The sequence below is a fragment of the Lactuca virosa genome, chromosome 9 (genome assembly GCF_052849685.1).
Source record: "Lactuca virosa cultivar CGN04683 chromosome 9, Lactuca_virosa_CGN04683_v6, whole genome shotgun sequence".
NCBI lineage: Eukaryota > Viridiplantae > Streptophyta > Magnoliopsida > Asterales > Asteraceae > Lactuca > Lactuca virosa.
The window spans coordinates 133225416-133240491 of NC_136434.1; the positions used below are offsets into that span (position 1 = coordinate 133225416).

Consider the following 15076-nt stretch of genomic DNA (forward strand, 5'->3'; position numbering starts at 1 on the left):
ATCCAAGTCCTTTCCAACATCTTAATCCATAAAGCACTGACTTGGTGACTTTACTTATCCCAACCAAGTCCAAACTCCAAAAATTATGTATTACTTCCATGAAGATGGTCTTAACTCTTGCATGAATCCATTAAGACCATCAAGGTGGCAACTTTCTGCCTTAGGGACTTATTTAGCACCAAGGGTGGCAACCCTTGGCCTGGAAATCGGATTTGGGCTATAAAGCATCCACCTTTTGACCAAAATTACTTCAAAACTAAACCATACTAGATCTAAGCACTCTTAGGTGAAGTTAGGAACTTTATACCTCCAAGGAGTTCCAGATGATGATGCTATCCCAGATCTATGAGCTCCAACTTCCCAAGTTCTTCCTTGTCAACTTCTTGTTTTCCCTTTCCAAGCTTAAAATCACCAAAATGGGCCTCTCAAGGTTAAAATCACACAAGAATTAAGGGATGAGACGTTCTAGGGTTTTTCTGAGGTTGGGGAGGCTGATAAGGGGGCTAGGGTTCCAGTCCTCATGTTCTTTATATAGTACTTGACCCTAAAATTAGGGTTTTGTGCCACTGAGCGTACGTTGGGAGTACATCTCGTATGTTGGGCGTATGTCTTCCAACACCCGCGACCATTTAACCTCCTACGTTGGGCGTACACACCCAGCTGCCACCTTTGCAAGCATGGTCCTTTCTTGCCACTTCCTTCCAACCAAGTGCCAAAAGTGACATAATTCAAATCCGAGGGATGAATATGAAGCTACTTGAAAATTGGGATGTTACAGACGAATAGGAGTAACAACTCTCGACCCAACTTGTAAACCGATACTGACCCAACCTGAAAATAGATGGGTTTGGATTGAGATTTTTGACTCGCCAACCCACCAACCCGTATATATATATATATATATATATATATATATATATATATATATATATATATATATATATATATATATATATATATATATATATATATATATATATATATATATATATACAGAGAGAGAGAGAGATTTAGGATTCTAGGTTGAAATGTGGATTGACATCTATTGTGCGGACGTGTGGACAGTGCTATTCTGCGAGAATGACAAAGAAACTATGTTGTTTGATAATGTGAATACATTTAATCTTACATAACTATTATCATTATGACATATTCTCACTAGTTAAACCGTCTATAAGGTTACTATAAACTTTTTATTATTATTCTCATTCTGTCATAATGTTGTTAGAATGTTTTTTGAATCGTATTCTGTAAGAATGAAAATTAGTGAAAAACGATTTGTGAGAAAAAAAATGAATTAGAATTAGTCAGAATGCATGAAAATGACAATACTTGTGTGAGGTTGAATGCATTTAGATTATTAAACAACTTATTCTCTTAGTAATTCTCATAGAATAACATTGTCCACATGTGTGTACAATAGTTGTCTATCCACATTATAACCTAGCCATATATATAAATATTACATTTAAAAAAAATAGATATATTTAATTATTAATAAAATCTGATTTGCTTACCTATTCGTAATAATTTGTATCATTATATGCATTCTGTATTTGTATGTGGTTAGTCTGCATTTGCGGTGCCCTAATAAAAAAACACATGTTGTCATTTTTAGATGCTCACGAATGAAGAACACATTCACTTTGTATGAATGTTTTAATTTTTCAATTTTATTTGGATGTTAATGACTTTATCAATATATGTTGAAAACCTCTTTTTTTTTTATGTGAATGACTTTAATCACTTTGACTTTATGTTGAAAAACCGCATTTTTTAAAATGTGTTCCTTATTTAATAAACGAGTTATATGAGTTGGGTTCGACTCACTAACATGTGAACCCACGAACCTACATACTTAAATAGGTTATATGAGTTAGGTTGAGTTGAGGTTTCCAACCCGCCAACCCGTGACCCGCCAACCCACCAACCCATATATTATATGGGTTGGATTGAGTTTATGTTTTCTGGCACGCCAACCCGAACCCAATCCGATTGTCAGGCCTATCGACGGATACAATTGTAAGAGCTACCTTTAAATATATTTTTGCTTATATGACTTGTCCCGGACCGCAACTAGTTATTTTTTTATTTTTATTTCGTTTTGTATCGGTTTCATTTAGAAAATGAACTATGTAATTTTTACGTTCTACACTCACCGTTGCACGTCACCGGTGCCAAGCCTTATGTGCATGCAATTGCTCTTATTAATCACAACTTAACGACTCACTAGTTCATATATCTTCAATTTGGTGGCAGGAGTATCGATAAAGTTTTTCGGCCTATTCATGTGCATCCCTTGGTTAGGCGTCATCTCCTTTTATACATTTATTTTAGTTTAATTAGTTTCGTTGAATTTTTTGTTTGATTTTTGGTAGTTGATGTTGCTTCAATTTTGTAGTTGGGTTTGATTTAGAACGGGTTTTTTGAATTAAAGTGAAAGTGATGATTAAGAAGAAAATGATGTTATAAAGAAAATGATAAATTGTACCATCCATCTAATGTTTACATCAATTCGTTCCAAAGCCAAGTGAGAGCTTGACTGTTGAACATTAGTAATATTTTGGATGTGTCAGGATTTGAGCTCACTACTTCTATATGGATTTCACTTTTCAACCATTAAGCTGCGATTACAGAGCTGAAATCACGTGTGTGATTACAGGGCTGAAATCACGTGTTATATTCGACACTTGAAAAAAGCAAAAAGGTTTATACATTTTTAGGGGACCGCCGATTCAACCAAGAATTTTTCTATATCTTGCGGTGGTGTGCCTTGGCCTTCGAGTTGTGTACACTGCAAAAATATTCAATTTTCTTTGGAAATGAATTATTTTTTGAACGAGATAAGTAAATTCAACATAAAACATGTCATTATTGAACTGCTATTATCCTCGATTCCCGGTCCAACCGGTTCAAACCACTTCTTAAAACATTAACTACATCCCTAATCGTTAACCAATGGGCCAAATATGTTTGCAGCATCTAACTTTTGTTTAAATAAGTAATCTTTTTTTTGTAACCAATGGGCTTTGCAGCATCTTATTTTTATTTAAATAAGTAATTTTTTTTTGTGTACTACTCAAATTTGGTATTCCGACTTAAATAATATTATATATTCAATCCATGATAATTAAATGGGTATTAACATATTTTAGCGTATCTTGGGCGGTTTTAATAAATTTTATGAAGAGTTCCAAAATTTACAATTTGTTAATCGAATGGTCTCAATTTCATGCTAAAGTCAATGAAGAAAATTCTACATAGAAGAATGCCAGATACTAAAAGACATGAATAAAAACATTAGATTAAACATGTTGCGATAATTAATGTAATACAACTTATTAAATTATTATTTTGTTAGGTAAGTACAGCAACCAGATATCTTGCTTTGAATGTTGTCATGTACATATGCATAGCGCGGATAAAACAACGCGGCAAGAATTAGATCAGTAGTTGATTTAATTAATATAAACGTCTGTGATGATCAACTTCAAGATCCAACATAAGGTTTTTAGTAAAAATTAAACATTATATGGAACATACTTTATCACCTATCCATCCTCTAGAAAGTGATTGTGGATGACATTTTCATACTCTATGCATATAGCTCCAACTACTTAATTGTCAATTATATATATATATATATATATATATATATATATATATATATATATATATATATATATAGACACATTTCAAGAACGTACATATTTTTATATATCGATCGTTTTTGTGTTTGTTAGATGTGTGTTTTAATCGGTTGTTATAATGATCTTTTATATATATATATATATATATATATATATATATATATATATATATATATATATATATATATATATATATATATATATATATATACACGTTTAATCCCTTGAGATAAAAAAATAGAGATTTTGAGATATGTGTATAACCGTTTGATGTGTTTATGTTTGTTTTTGAAACTATGCGGTGACATATTTGTAATTATATTGGTAACTTATTAAACTAACGCCGTTAATTTACGATTGTGGGGCTATTGTTGTAATTTTACAAAGATTGATATGAATTTTGCAGGCTACGATACTGTAACCGCCTATTGTTTTCTTTTCTTTCTCGATCAAAGTCTCACTTCGAACTCTCAGGAAACCCTCTTTTTCTTTCTTTATCGTATTTTGCCCTAGTTTTCGTTTCTTACCTGTTATTGAGAAATCAGTAAATGTCTTCAGAAGAAAATATAAACGAAGTCGCATCTTCGTTAATCGAAATGAAAGGTTAGAATGCGAGTTATTTTTCATTTTATTGATAATGCATGTTTTTATTAATTAGTTAACTGTCTTTTTATGTTGATAATGATGTTTTTTTGTTTTGATTCAGTAGGTTTTTCGTTATTTTAACTTGATTTTGATGATTGTCTCGTTTAGAGTTGATATGTTTTTTATTATGTTTGTTTGTGGTGGTTTTTTATGTAAGTTTTTGTTTATATTTTCACAGATAAGGATTTCAAAAGAAACTATGTTCGAAAAAAATTCAAAAATCAAAAAAATATTGAATGCGGTAGAAGTGTTGTTATTTCCGAAGGTACAGTTCAAAAAAAATCATCCATGATTAGAAGTAGAAATAAACATATAACTTAATGTTTGAAGTTATTTGTTGTAATCATAACTGATTTTTTGATTTTTTGATTTTTCCAGTGTATTGAACATAACATTTAGTTATATGTTTATTTCTACTTCTAATCATAGATGATTTTATACGTTTGTTTATAATCATTGGTAAATAGTAATGATAAATGTATTTTTATGTATCAAACATGAATATAAAGTTATTTTTGTAATCATAACTGATTTTGTGGTTCTTTTAAGTGGATTGTATATAACATTTAGTTGTATTTTTATTTATTGTTCTAATCATAAATGATTTTATACGTCTGTTTATAATCATTAGTGAATAGTAATGATAAATGTATGTTTTATTTTTTACTAACACTATGTTTGTAATGAAAATTGTAGTTAAAAAAGGGAATGTAGATAGCTCAAGGAAGACACAGTCATCTTCCAAAAGAGAAAAGGCGAATGAGGTGTCGCAAACATGTTCAAAGACATCCAAAAAAACAGTTATTGAACAACCAAAAGTGAAGCTGAGGGTTAAGGTCAAAACTGTAAGTAAGAAACGTGAACTATCTGATGAAGATGATTCAGATTTTCAGAGTCGTCCTGGATCTTTAAAGAAACCAAAGAGAGAAACTAAAGTTTTGAAGAAACATAAAAAAGCTGCTGTTATAAAAGAATTTCCTTCATTGAAGAATAGATGTTCACCCGGGTCATTGTTGGGTGTTATTCAAGGTTTAAGTAGAGAACAGAAGGATTGTGTTAGGGCTATGGGATTTGGGAGTTTGTTAGGGATGAAGATGATTGACGTACCGTTGAAGATTGTTTATTATGTTCTTGATCATTTTAATTTTGAATCTTTGAAAGTGGAGTTTGATAATTGTGAAGTTAGTGTTGATAGTAAGTCTGTTCAAGAGATGTTAGGATTACCATCTGGTGGCTCATTACTTTCAAACATGGATTACATTTCGGAGAATAATGAAGAGAGCTGTATGTTTGAGTGGAAGAAACAGTATGAAAATATTGATAAATTGAGATTGAAACAGCTAAAGAATGAACTTGTTCAAACTAGTGCTACGGATGACAACTTCAGAATCAATTTTTTGATTCTTTTTATGAATACTTTCTGTGAGTCTACAAGCATCGGTAAATGTAATCTGAATCCATTATATTTAATCAGAAGAGATACTGATTTAAGTAGCATTGACTGGTGCGATTACATTGTGGATTGTTTGGTAAGGACGAAGAAGGTTTACAATCCAGAGAAAGAATCTTCTTTCTTTTATGGACCAGCAACATACCTTATGGTACGTGAGTTATTTTTTTTATATTTATTATTCTTTTTAGTTGTAAAAATATGTTTGTTTTTATAATAAATCATATATGATTTTATTACATATAATCATATATGATTATGTAGTATAATTTTTGTTTAATTATATATTACACATCAAAATCATATATGATGTTATATATGTTAAGATGTTATATATGTTTTTTTTGTAGTTGTTGTATGTGGATACTTTCAAGTTTGATCATTTGCAAGTCACACGTAAACGTCCAACTATTTTTTATTGGACGTCAGAGAAGATAAGGTTTCTTGAGGATATTTTACAAGAGAGTGGAGGATTTGGATGTAGACATGTTAATGAAGCATATGTTGAAGAAGAATTTCAAGAATCTGAGTATAATGAGGAGGAATCTGGTGGTGATGAGGTTGAATCTGATGGTGAAGAGGATTTATGTGATGAGGATGAAGAAGATTTTGATGTTAATAAAGTTAGTGATGTGGAGGTAATTCTATAGTTTTATTCATTTATGATTTAATTAGTTTATTCATTTATGACTTTTTATGTTTAAGTAGTTTAGTTGTAAGTATCTTTTTTCTTATGTAGGTGTATGAAAGTAAAATTTCATGTATGTATCAGAAGATGGAGGATTTGAAAAAGGATCTTGTTGTAAAGATAGATGAGGGAGTGTTGAAGTTTCCTCAAAGTCAAAATTTGAAAAATTGGAAATTATTATTTCCTGTTGAAGATTTAAGCACAGAAAGTTTTGATTTCAATTATGTTTCAGAAAAATATAAAGAACCGATATTAACACCTGGTTTTGTTCAAGTTAATGATGAATATTATGGGAATGATTTTCTTAATGATGATGAAAATGTTGAGGATTATGATCAAGGGAAATGTTCTGGTCGTCAGGGGGATGGAAGTGGTCCACATGAGGGCAATATTGGTAAAAATCATGTTGAAGGTAAAGGTGATGATGATGAGGATGATGAACAAGGAAATGGAAGTGGATGTAATAAAGAAGAGGCCATGAATTTAAATTTTGTTGTCGAATATGTTACTAAGAGTGTGGGTCTAATTGCTAGCTAGGAAGGTGTATCTTTTAGTCAATTTATTTGCGATCCAATTGTTGAAAGTTTTCTTAAAACTTTGGATCAAGGTAGGCATATTTTATTATTATATATAATTTAATCATATATGATTTTAATTTTTTATATTTGAATTTTATAGGTACTGATGGTTGTTTAAATCAGAAACTAGTTGAAGATGATGTGAATTTGAATTTGACTAGTATTGATGATGGTATGTATTTATTTATGTATTTTGAATACATAAAATATATATAAATATGTTATATAGATGATTCATTTATGATTTTAATAATTTAGGGACTGTAAATTTGGGTGAAGATGATCATAAAAATAAAGATGGAGGTAATTTGTTTATAATTATTGTTTATTCATATATAATTGTGTTTATAATTATTGTTTATTCATATATGATTTTTATAATTTTATTGGGTAGAAAATGTTGAAGATTGTTCAAATAAAAACAAGGATTCAAATGAGACTCGATCATTGAAAAATGATATTGTTCCAAGTTTTAGTCTTGGATTTAGTCAAGATTCTGAAGGTTCCAAGAAGTCATCTCAAAGTCAAATTTCTTCTGAACGGATGACAAAGAAAAAGATTAAGGATAGAGTTATTTTGGGAAAACCAAGTGCTGGTCCAGAGTGTGTTATTCCAAATGTTGATGTTATTGATGCTAGTCCAATTTCTTTTGCACCCCCTTTGGGTACATTTGAAGGACCATCAAAACCTGTTTCTGGAAAACCTAAAGATATAAATGAAGAAGCAACATCAGTAGTGGATGTCAAAGGAAAGATACAAATGAAGTTTTCTTATGTTTATAAGTCACCATTAAGGAAATGTTAATTGATTTTAAACCTAGTTTGACACAAGTAGAAAATGTTGTTTGTGAATGGCTTTTCAATCTTCAAGGAAATCCAGGGTAATTTTTTTTAATATAATTTTTTATTTTTATAATTATAATTTTTTATTTTAAATAACACATAATTAAATATATACAGGGATATTGTATTGCTTATGGAAACAGATGTTATTGGTTTTAGAGCTAATTATGAAAGTCTTTTTAAAAAAATCCATTTGCATGTTAGTGTTCTTGATTCATGGTCTCGTATACTAAATCATCAAGAGAAATTCAGAGATGTTGTTAATTCTCCACTCAGATTGTTCATGAATTCTGACACTGTAATTTTTTAGTTTATTCTTTGCTTTTCATATGTTGATAATCATTAATAATTTTTTTATTAAATATTTACATGTTATTATATAATCATTTATGATTTTCTTATATTACAGACTTTGTCATTTGAATATACTCATTTGAATGAAACTGCAAAATATAAAGTTTTCAAGGACAGCTTCTCTCGTAGTGTTTCTGGTGATAGAGACTTGAAGGTTTTGAAGGATGTTGATATGGTATATTTATTTTTTTTATAGATTTATATATATATTTATTAATATTTTATTTATAATATTATACATGTTGATGTTAGGTATTTTTCCCGGTTTTGAGGCATAAGCACATATATCTTATTGTTATGAATCTGAAGAAACGTGCTTTTGAGGTTATCGATAATGGTGCAGATGATGCTGATTTCGATGATAAATATGATGCAGTTTTTAAACCTCTTGTAAGTTTCAAATGATATTTATTCTTTAGATTTGAAATCATATATGATATGTTTTATAATTATCATACTTATATTTTTCTGACTTGAAATCATATATGATTTTCAGAAAAAATCTTTTTTGAAGTATCTAAAAGAGATCGATCATGTTAAAGCAAATGAAATGGCTGATAAAAATCTTACTCCAGTAAGATTGACAATGCTATAGAGGACAGTTTATAACAAAGTGGATTGTGGAGTTTTTGCTATGAGACATATGGAGAGTTATTTTGGAGAAAAATGTTCTAAATGGAAATGTGGTCTTCCAAAAGAAGGTGGTTCTCAAGAAAAAAATTATGGAAAAGTTGAGAATGAAATATGCAGCAGCAATTTTAACTTCTGAGATTAATACAAAGCGTGATGATGTGTTGAAAGCTGCATATGAGTATCAAAAAGTTGATCAAAAGATTCGTGGTAAGCATTCATATGATGCTCAATGGAATATAGAAAGAAGGCTGTCAAAATTTTTTTGATTGAATATTTTCTTATTGATGATGTTATAAGAACAAGTTTGTTTATGTTGTGTATGTTATGGATATTATGAAGAATGTTTGTTTTTATGATGATGGAAAACATGGTGATGGAAAACAAGTTAATATGTATTTTGGTGGTTTTTATTATGTAAGTTTGTTTGTGTGAATTATGTTATTGAATGTTAATCATAAGTGATTATGTTATATTTTTATATGTAATTTATGTTTTTAGTATTGATTATATGTTGCTTATATGTAATCATTAGTGATTGTATCAGTTATTTTTTTATGTTTTTGTAATCATAAATGATTATATTTGTTGTACAACACATTATAATTTATTATATATTTTTCTTGATAAGTGAGCTTATCTTTACTGCATGGAATACATCACCATGCAGAATCTTATCTTTGTAAGATTTTAGTTTTGTTTTTTAGTGTTTGTATTGAAGAATCTTTTCTTTATAAATGAAAACTGATTTGTACAACCATATATTGTATTTTTGATAAGTGATTATGTTTGTATAAAGGGGGTAGCCTCGTGCTACCCCTTATATTTCTTCAAAGATGAGTCCTTACACCATTATTTATTTATGATCTAAACAACTTCCATTTTGTTTCAGGTAAAATATGGAGTCTATAAGTCTAAAAGAACTAATTTTGCTGTATCTAATAACATGTTCTCCATTTTTTCAAGATTCTTGTTCTTTTATTTGTAGCTAGATTTTCATACAGATTGTAGCTGACTCCAAGAACGCCTCTTCCACCATTACTTAAAAAGTTTATCTTCATTGAACATATCAGATCTTTACTAGATGTCTTTGAAGTAGAAGAATGTTGTTCATTTAAATAATATTTCTTTTTAATGAACAACATTTGTCTACATAAGATATGTAGTAAAGATTTGTTATGTTCAATGGAGATAATCTTTCTAAGTAATGGTGGAAGAGTTCTTGGAGTCAGCTACAATCTGTATGAAAATCTAGCTAGGAATATGAAGAACAAGAATCTTGGAAAATGGGGAACGTGATATTTGAGACTTGTGAAATTGTTTGTTATTGAAGATTTTATCATGTTTGATGTTATTCTATGATGATGAATATTGTTATCTTTAGATTTTTTATGAGAAGTGTTGTATATTTGTTAGGAACGATGTTGTTGTATATGGTTATATGTAATGGTTAGTTGTTTTTTATGTGTAATCATATTTTTAATAACTTATGATTAAACAAAACATATGAAGTAGTATTACATAATATTTTATGATTATACAGATGAATATTGTATATGGTTATGTGTAATGATTACATGTATTGAATAACAGTTTATATGTAATCTTAAATGCTTGTAGTAACATTTAATAAAAGTTTAATCATGAATGAATATATTATCAAATCAAAGAAAGAATTATCAAAGTAGATTAAATCCAGTAGACAAAATCATAGTAAATTCTGTTTTATAAAAAGAGTAAAGTCTACTAAAGTATATTATTTTGAAAAAAAAAATTCATGACTTATTCATTACTGATTAAAGCAGTAAATATTTATGTAGCTTTTGATGATTGTTATGTTGCAAGTTTGATTGGGCATGTGCGCAAGTTATGAGGAGCCCTTTCACCACATCCTGAGCATCTTCTTGCTTGCTTGTTTGAATTTTTATACGCTATTTCTGTTGCACTTTGAATTCTACTTTTCTTTCCGCATCCTTTATTGCTTTGAACATTTGGAACATTGATGTCAATGTCTTTTGGAATAGATATGCCCATAATCTTTCCTACCTCTTCAACATCTGTCCTATTCTTCTACAATTCATTTGTAGGATCGTTTTCATATTCCTTCAGCATGCTTTATGTTTTCTTAACAAACAAATCCATTTTTTCTTTATTTTTTCTTACGTATTCCAAACATACTTCAAAGTTGTAGTATGCTTGATTGACAGATTTGTTAATTTCACTGTCTCCTGTATCATATACATGTCTACCAAAATTATAATGCCTTGATATCACATCCTTTCTCCAACGATTCTCAATGTACTGTTCAGGTATCTCCTTAATTCCATGTTTCATGAGTATGTTGAATGCATGTTTGCACAAAGTCCCAAAGCGGTTGAAGTGTTCACAAGTACATTTTACATCATTTGTTGGAAGTTTTATTTCTACCTGTTCAAAATAAAATTAAAGCATTAAGTGTTTTATAATCGTAACTGAATATTTTTTATATTATGTGTTGATTCAACAAAATTTAAAATAAGAATATATTACCTCAAATTCTGTTTTTAGATCACTGTTTTTGTTCAGTTGTTCCACTTTGTATAACTCCCACCCATTTTTTGTTCCAAGATGTTCGTATTGGCAGTACCAGGAACCTTTATAGATTTCTTTCTATACTTCATAAAACAATGTAATTGTATAAACTTTTGCAGCATGTTTTTCTATTGGTCGTGGTGAAATAAATTTATATACCGCCTTCTTTGTTTGATGATCAAGCTCATGTTGTGTATTTCTTTGTTTTTGAATTGTTGTGTCATAGTTCATCATGAAATGTAAAAGTAAATTTCCAGATTGAGAGTAAGTGTTGAAGAAGGAATTCATGCTTTCTGATCTTGAAGTGCTTTTCATCAATCCAGACATTCTTGTGTCACTGAAGTATGCAGGTATCCATTTGTCACGTAATTCAAACATATCATTGAACCATCTTTTATCTTCCAGATTGAATTCATTAATAATCAAATCCCACTTCTTTTCAAATTTATCAGGTTTGATATGCATGTTCCAAACAAGCTTGTTAAATCTTTTCTTGAAGTCTTTGTTTTTAAATAAATCGCCAGTAACTTATGAATGAACAACTTTGCTTATATAAGTATAAATTATATACCTATTTGGATATATCATATATGATTAATCATATATGATTACTGTAATGTAAGATATATCATGTATGATTAATCATATATCATTTATGTATTGTAATCATATATGATTATATATGATTAATCATATATGATTATATAATCATATATGATTAATCATATATAATCATATATGATTAATCATATATGATTAATCATATATGATTACTGTAATGTAGGATATATCATGTATGATTAATCATATATGATTAATCATATATCATATATGTATTGTAATCATATATGATTATATATGATTAATCATATATGATTATATAATCATATATGATTAATCATATATCATATATGTATGATTAATCATATATCATATATGTACTGTAATGTAGGATTGATCATATATGATTATATAATCGTATTATATAATCATATATGATTATATACTGTATCATCATAATCATAGTATGATATATGATAACTTATATTATTATAATCACATACGATTAATCATATATAATCATATATGATTATATAATCATATTAATAACATACTTGATTATATATCATTATATCAATCATATATGATTAAGTATTTTAATAATATGATTATATAATAATATATGATTATATACTGTATTATCATATTACATACTATGTAATCATATATGTTTATGCAGTAAGTATGGTATATGATAATTCATATTATTAGAATAGTTAATCATATATGATTAATCATATATGGTTATATAGTATGATATCTGATAAGTCATATATGAATCATCTGTCATAATACTATATAATCATATATGATTATATAATGTATTTTTATTATACCTTTGCTTGCAGTTTTTTCATTATGTGCCACATGCATAGTGTGTGTCTTGAATTTGGTAAGACAGATTCCACTGCTTGTTTTATTGCTGCATCTTGATCAGTTAGAACATTTTTTGGTGCTTTCCCTTCATGAGCTCTAAGAAAGGCTTTAAGCAACCATTCATACGACTCAATTGTCTCTCTACTCAGCAACCTAGCACCAACAGTAACTGATTTCTTGTGGTGGTCAACTGCTGTGAATGGAACAAATACCATTTTATACCTATATAAAGAAAATGTGTTTAGTACAATCATATTTGATTAATAGTATGTTTGAATTTATATACATTAACTTACTTGTTTGTTCTAAAAGTTGCATCAAAAGATATAACTTCTCCAAACTCTGCATAAAAAGCATTTTCTCTTTCATCTGCCCAAAACATAGCAGCCAACAAATCGCCATCACGTAGGAACTCAAATGAATAATTTGGGTAATAATCTCTACGATCATTCATTTTGTTTATCATTATTTGAGCATCATTGTAACATAAGATTCTATTTACTCCTCTCCTCAAGTTTTTGTAGTCTGTTACCTTCGCCCCTACATATTCATATCCTCCTTTCAAAACTGCTCGTATTTTGTGAGCCATTGTGGGACCAGTTTTAGCTTTTGATGCACGTACTACAAACTCTTTTTCAGAATATGACATCTTTCTTGCCTTTTTCGTATAAGGTCTTTCCTCAATACTTTCCAGTGGGTGGTTGTGCATTTCAAATAATTTCTTAACTTTGTAATCTGTTGTTCCATAAACATTTTCAAATATAATCTTTGTTGTACACCCAATAATTATCTTGTTTGAATTTGGTTTCCTCTTGACAGAACTTTTAGCCAACGTATCACAAGGTTTTGGTTTATCCTTGCCACCCCTATTGCATATAACATATTTTTCTTTTATTATTTGGCTATTGTATTTTGATTGGCTACTCAGTCTTGTATGAAAACCTGTCATTTCTGCATAATCCGTATACATTTTTACTGCCAAATTTAGTGATTTGAAAACACTGTTTACAACTGGTACAAATTTTGTAGGGACATCTGGTTTATATTCATATTCTTCAATTATGTTACTGCAATATGATTCATTTGTTGAATTGGAACTTTCACCTGATAAAAGAAGGGAACGACAAATATGTTATTATATAATTTTATGTTGTAATAATCATATGTGATTAACGATATGTATTTATATTTTAGTATAAAAAATCATATATGATTTTAGATATTAATATATTATTAGATGTTAAATCATATGTATTTGTACATTGTATTATATGATTGATCATATAATATACTGTGTAATCATAAATGATTATACGTATTAATTTATAAATAATCATACTTGATATTGTTTAATCATGTATGATTAATCATATGTATTTGTAGTTTGTAATATATGATTAATCATATTTTATGATGTATAATCATATATGATTATTCATCCAAATATAATATTAATATAGATTTCAATTTGAAAACATATATGATAAATCATAATTACAAACTATAAATACATATGATTAATCATAGATATGAACAGTCATATATGATTATTCATCCTTATATGATAAAATCACATATTGTATTGTATAATCATATATGATTTTTCATAATTTATATTGTATAATAAAAGAATCAGAATGAAGTGTAGAAACTGTAATGTAATATGTAGTATTAGAACGAATTAGTTGTACCTTCAATACGAATCGTATTTTGAAGTTATTCAGAAGTGAAAGAAATTGAATCGATTTGTTCGTCGTTACGAGATGAATTGATTTCAGCTATAATAGTATCAGTTGCGATCGACTTGTCAATTTCTTTTGGATTCGACATCATTTATGAAAATTGATTTTGATTCAATTTTCAAATGCTTTGTTTATGATTGCGAGGTGCTTGTTTCTTCGATTTGAGGATTGTATCTCGTATTTATGAGGATATGAACTGATGATCTGTTTCGATCGTTTTTTTCGATTTGATGATTGCGATTAATTTGATAACAGATTCAGTAAAAATAGGATCTTTTTTATTATATTGAATAATTCTTGAAAATTGGATGATATGATTACGTGACTGATACTCAAAATCGATGATTTAGCGATATGATGATTTTTAGAGAAGGAAGGTGTCCGCTTTCTGAACATTAATTTGAAGTTTACTGTTATACCCCTTAATCATTTAACAGTTGACGTTAAGTTCCATTGGCTGATATTTAATCTCACAATCTCTAATTTTTT

At 28.6% G+C, this 15076-nt stretch overlaps 2 protein-coding genes across 2 annotated transcripts; both read right to left on the reverse strand.

The window, feature by feature from the left end:
* Nucleotides 1-10670: 10670 nt before the first annotated feature.
* On the reverse strand, nt 10671-11873 carry LOC145139804 (protein FAR1-RELATED SEQUENCE 6-like). The gene is made up of 4 exons (XM_079073503.1): nt 11568-11873; nt 11367-11486; nt 11016-11264; nt 10671-10907 (listed from the first exon to the last, which is right to left on the reverse strand). Exons 1-4 carry the CDS (start codon nt 11871-11873, stop codon nt 10671-10673), a joined length of 912 nt encoding a protein of 303 aa, XP_078929629.1.
* A 926-nt stretch (nt 11874-12799) lies between these two features.
* On the reverse strand, nt 12800-13815 carry LOC145139805 (protein FAR1-RELATED SEQUENCE 5-like). The gene is made up of 2 exons (XM_079073504.1): nt 13142-13815; nt 12800-13067 (listed from the first exon to the last, which is right to left on the reverse strand). Exons 1-2 carry the CDS (start codon nt 13813-13815, stop codon nt 12800-12802), a joined length of 942 nt encoding a protein of 313 aa, XP_078929630.1.
* Between the last annotated feature and the right edge of the window lie 1261 nt (nt 13816-15076).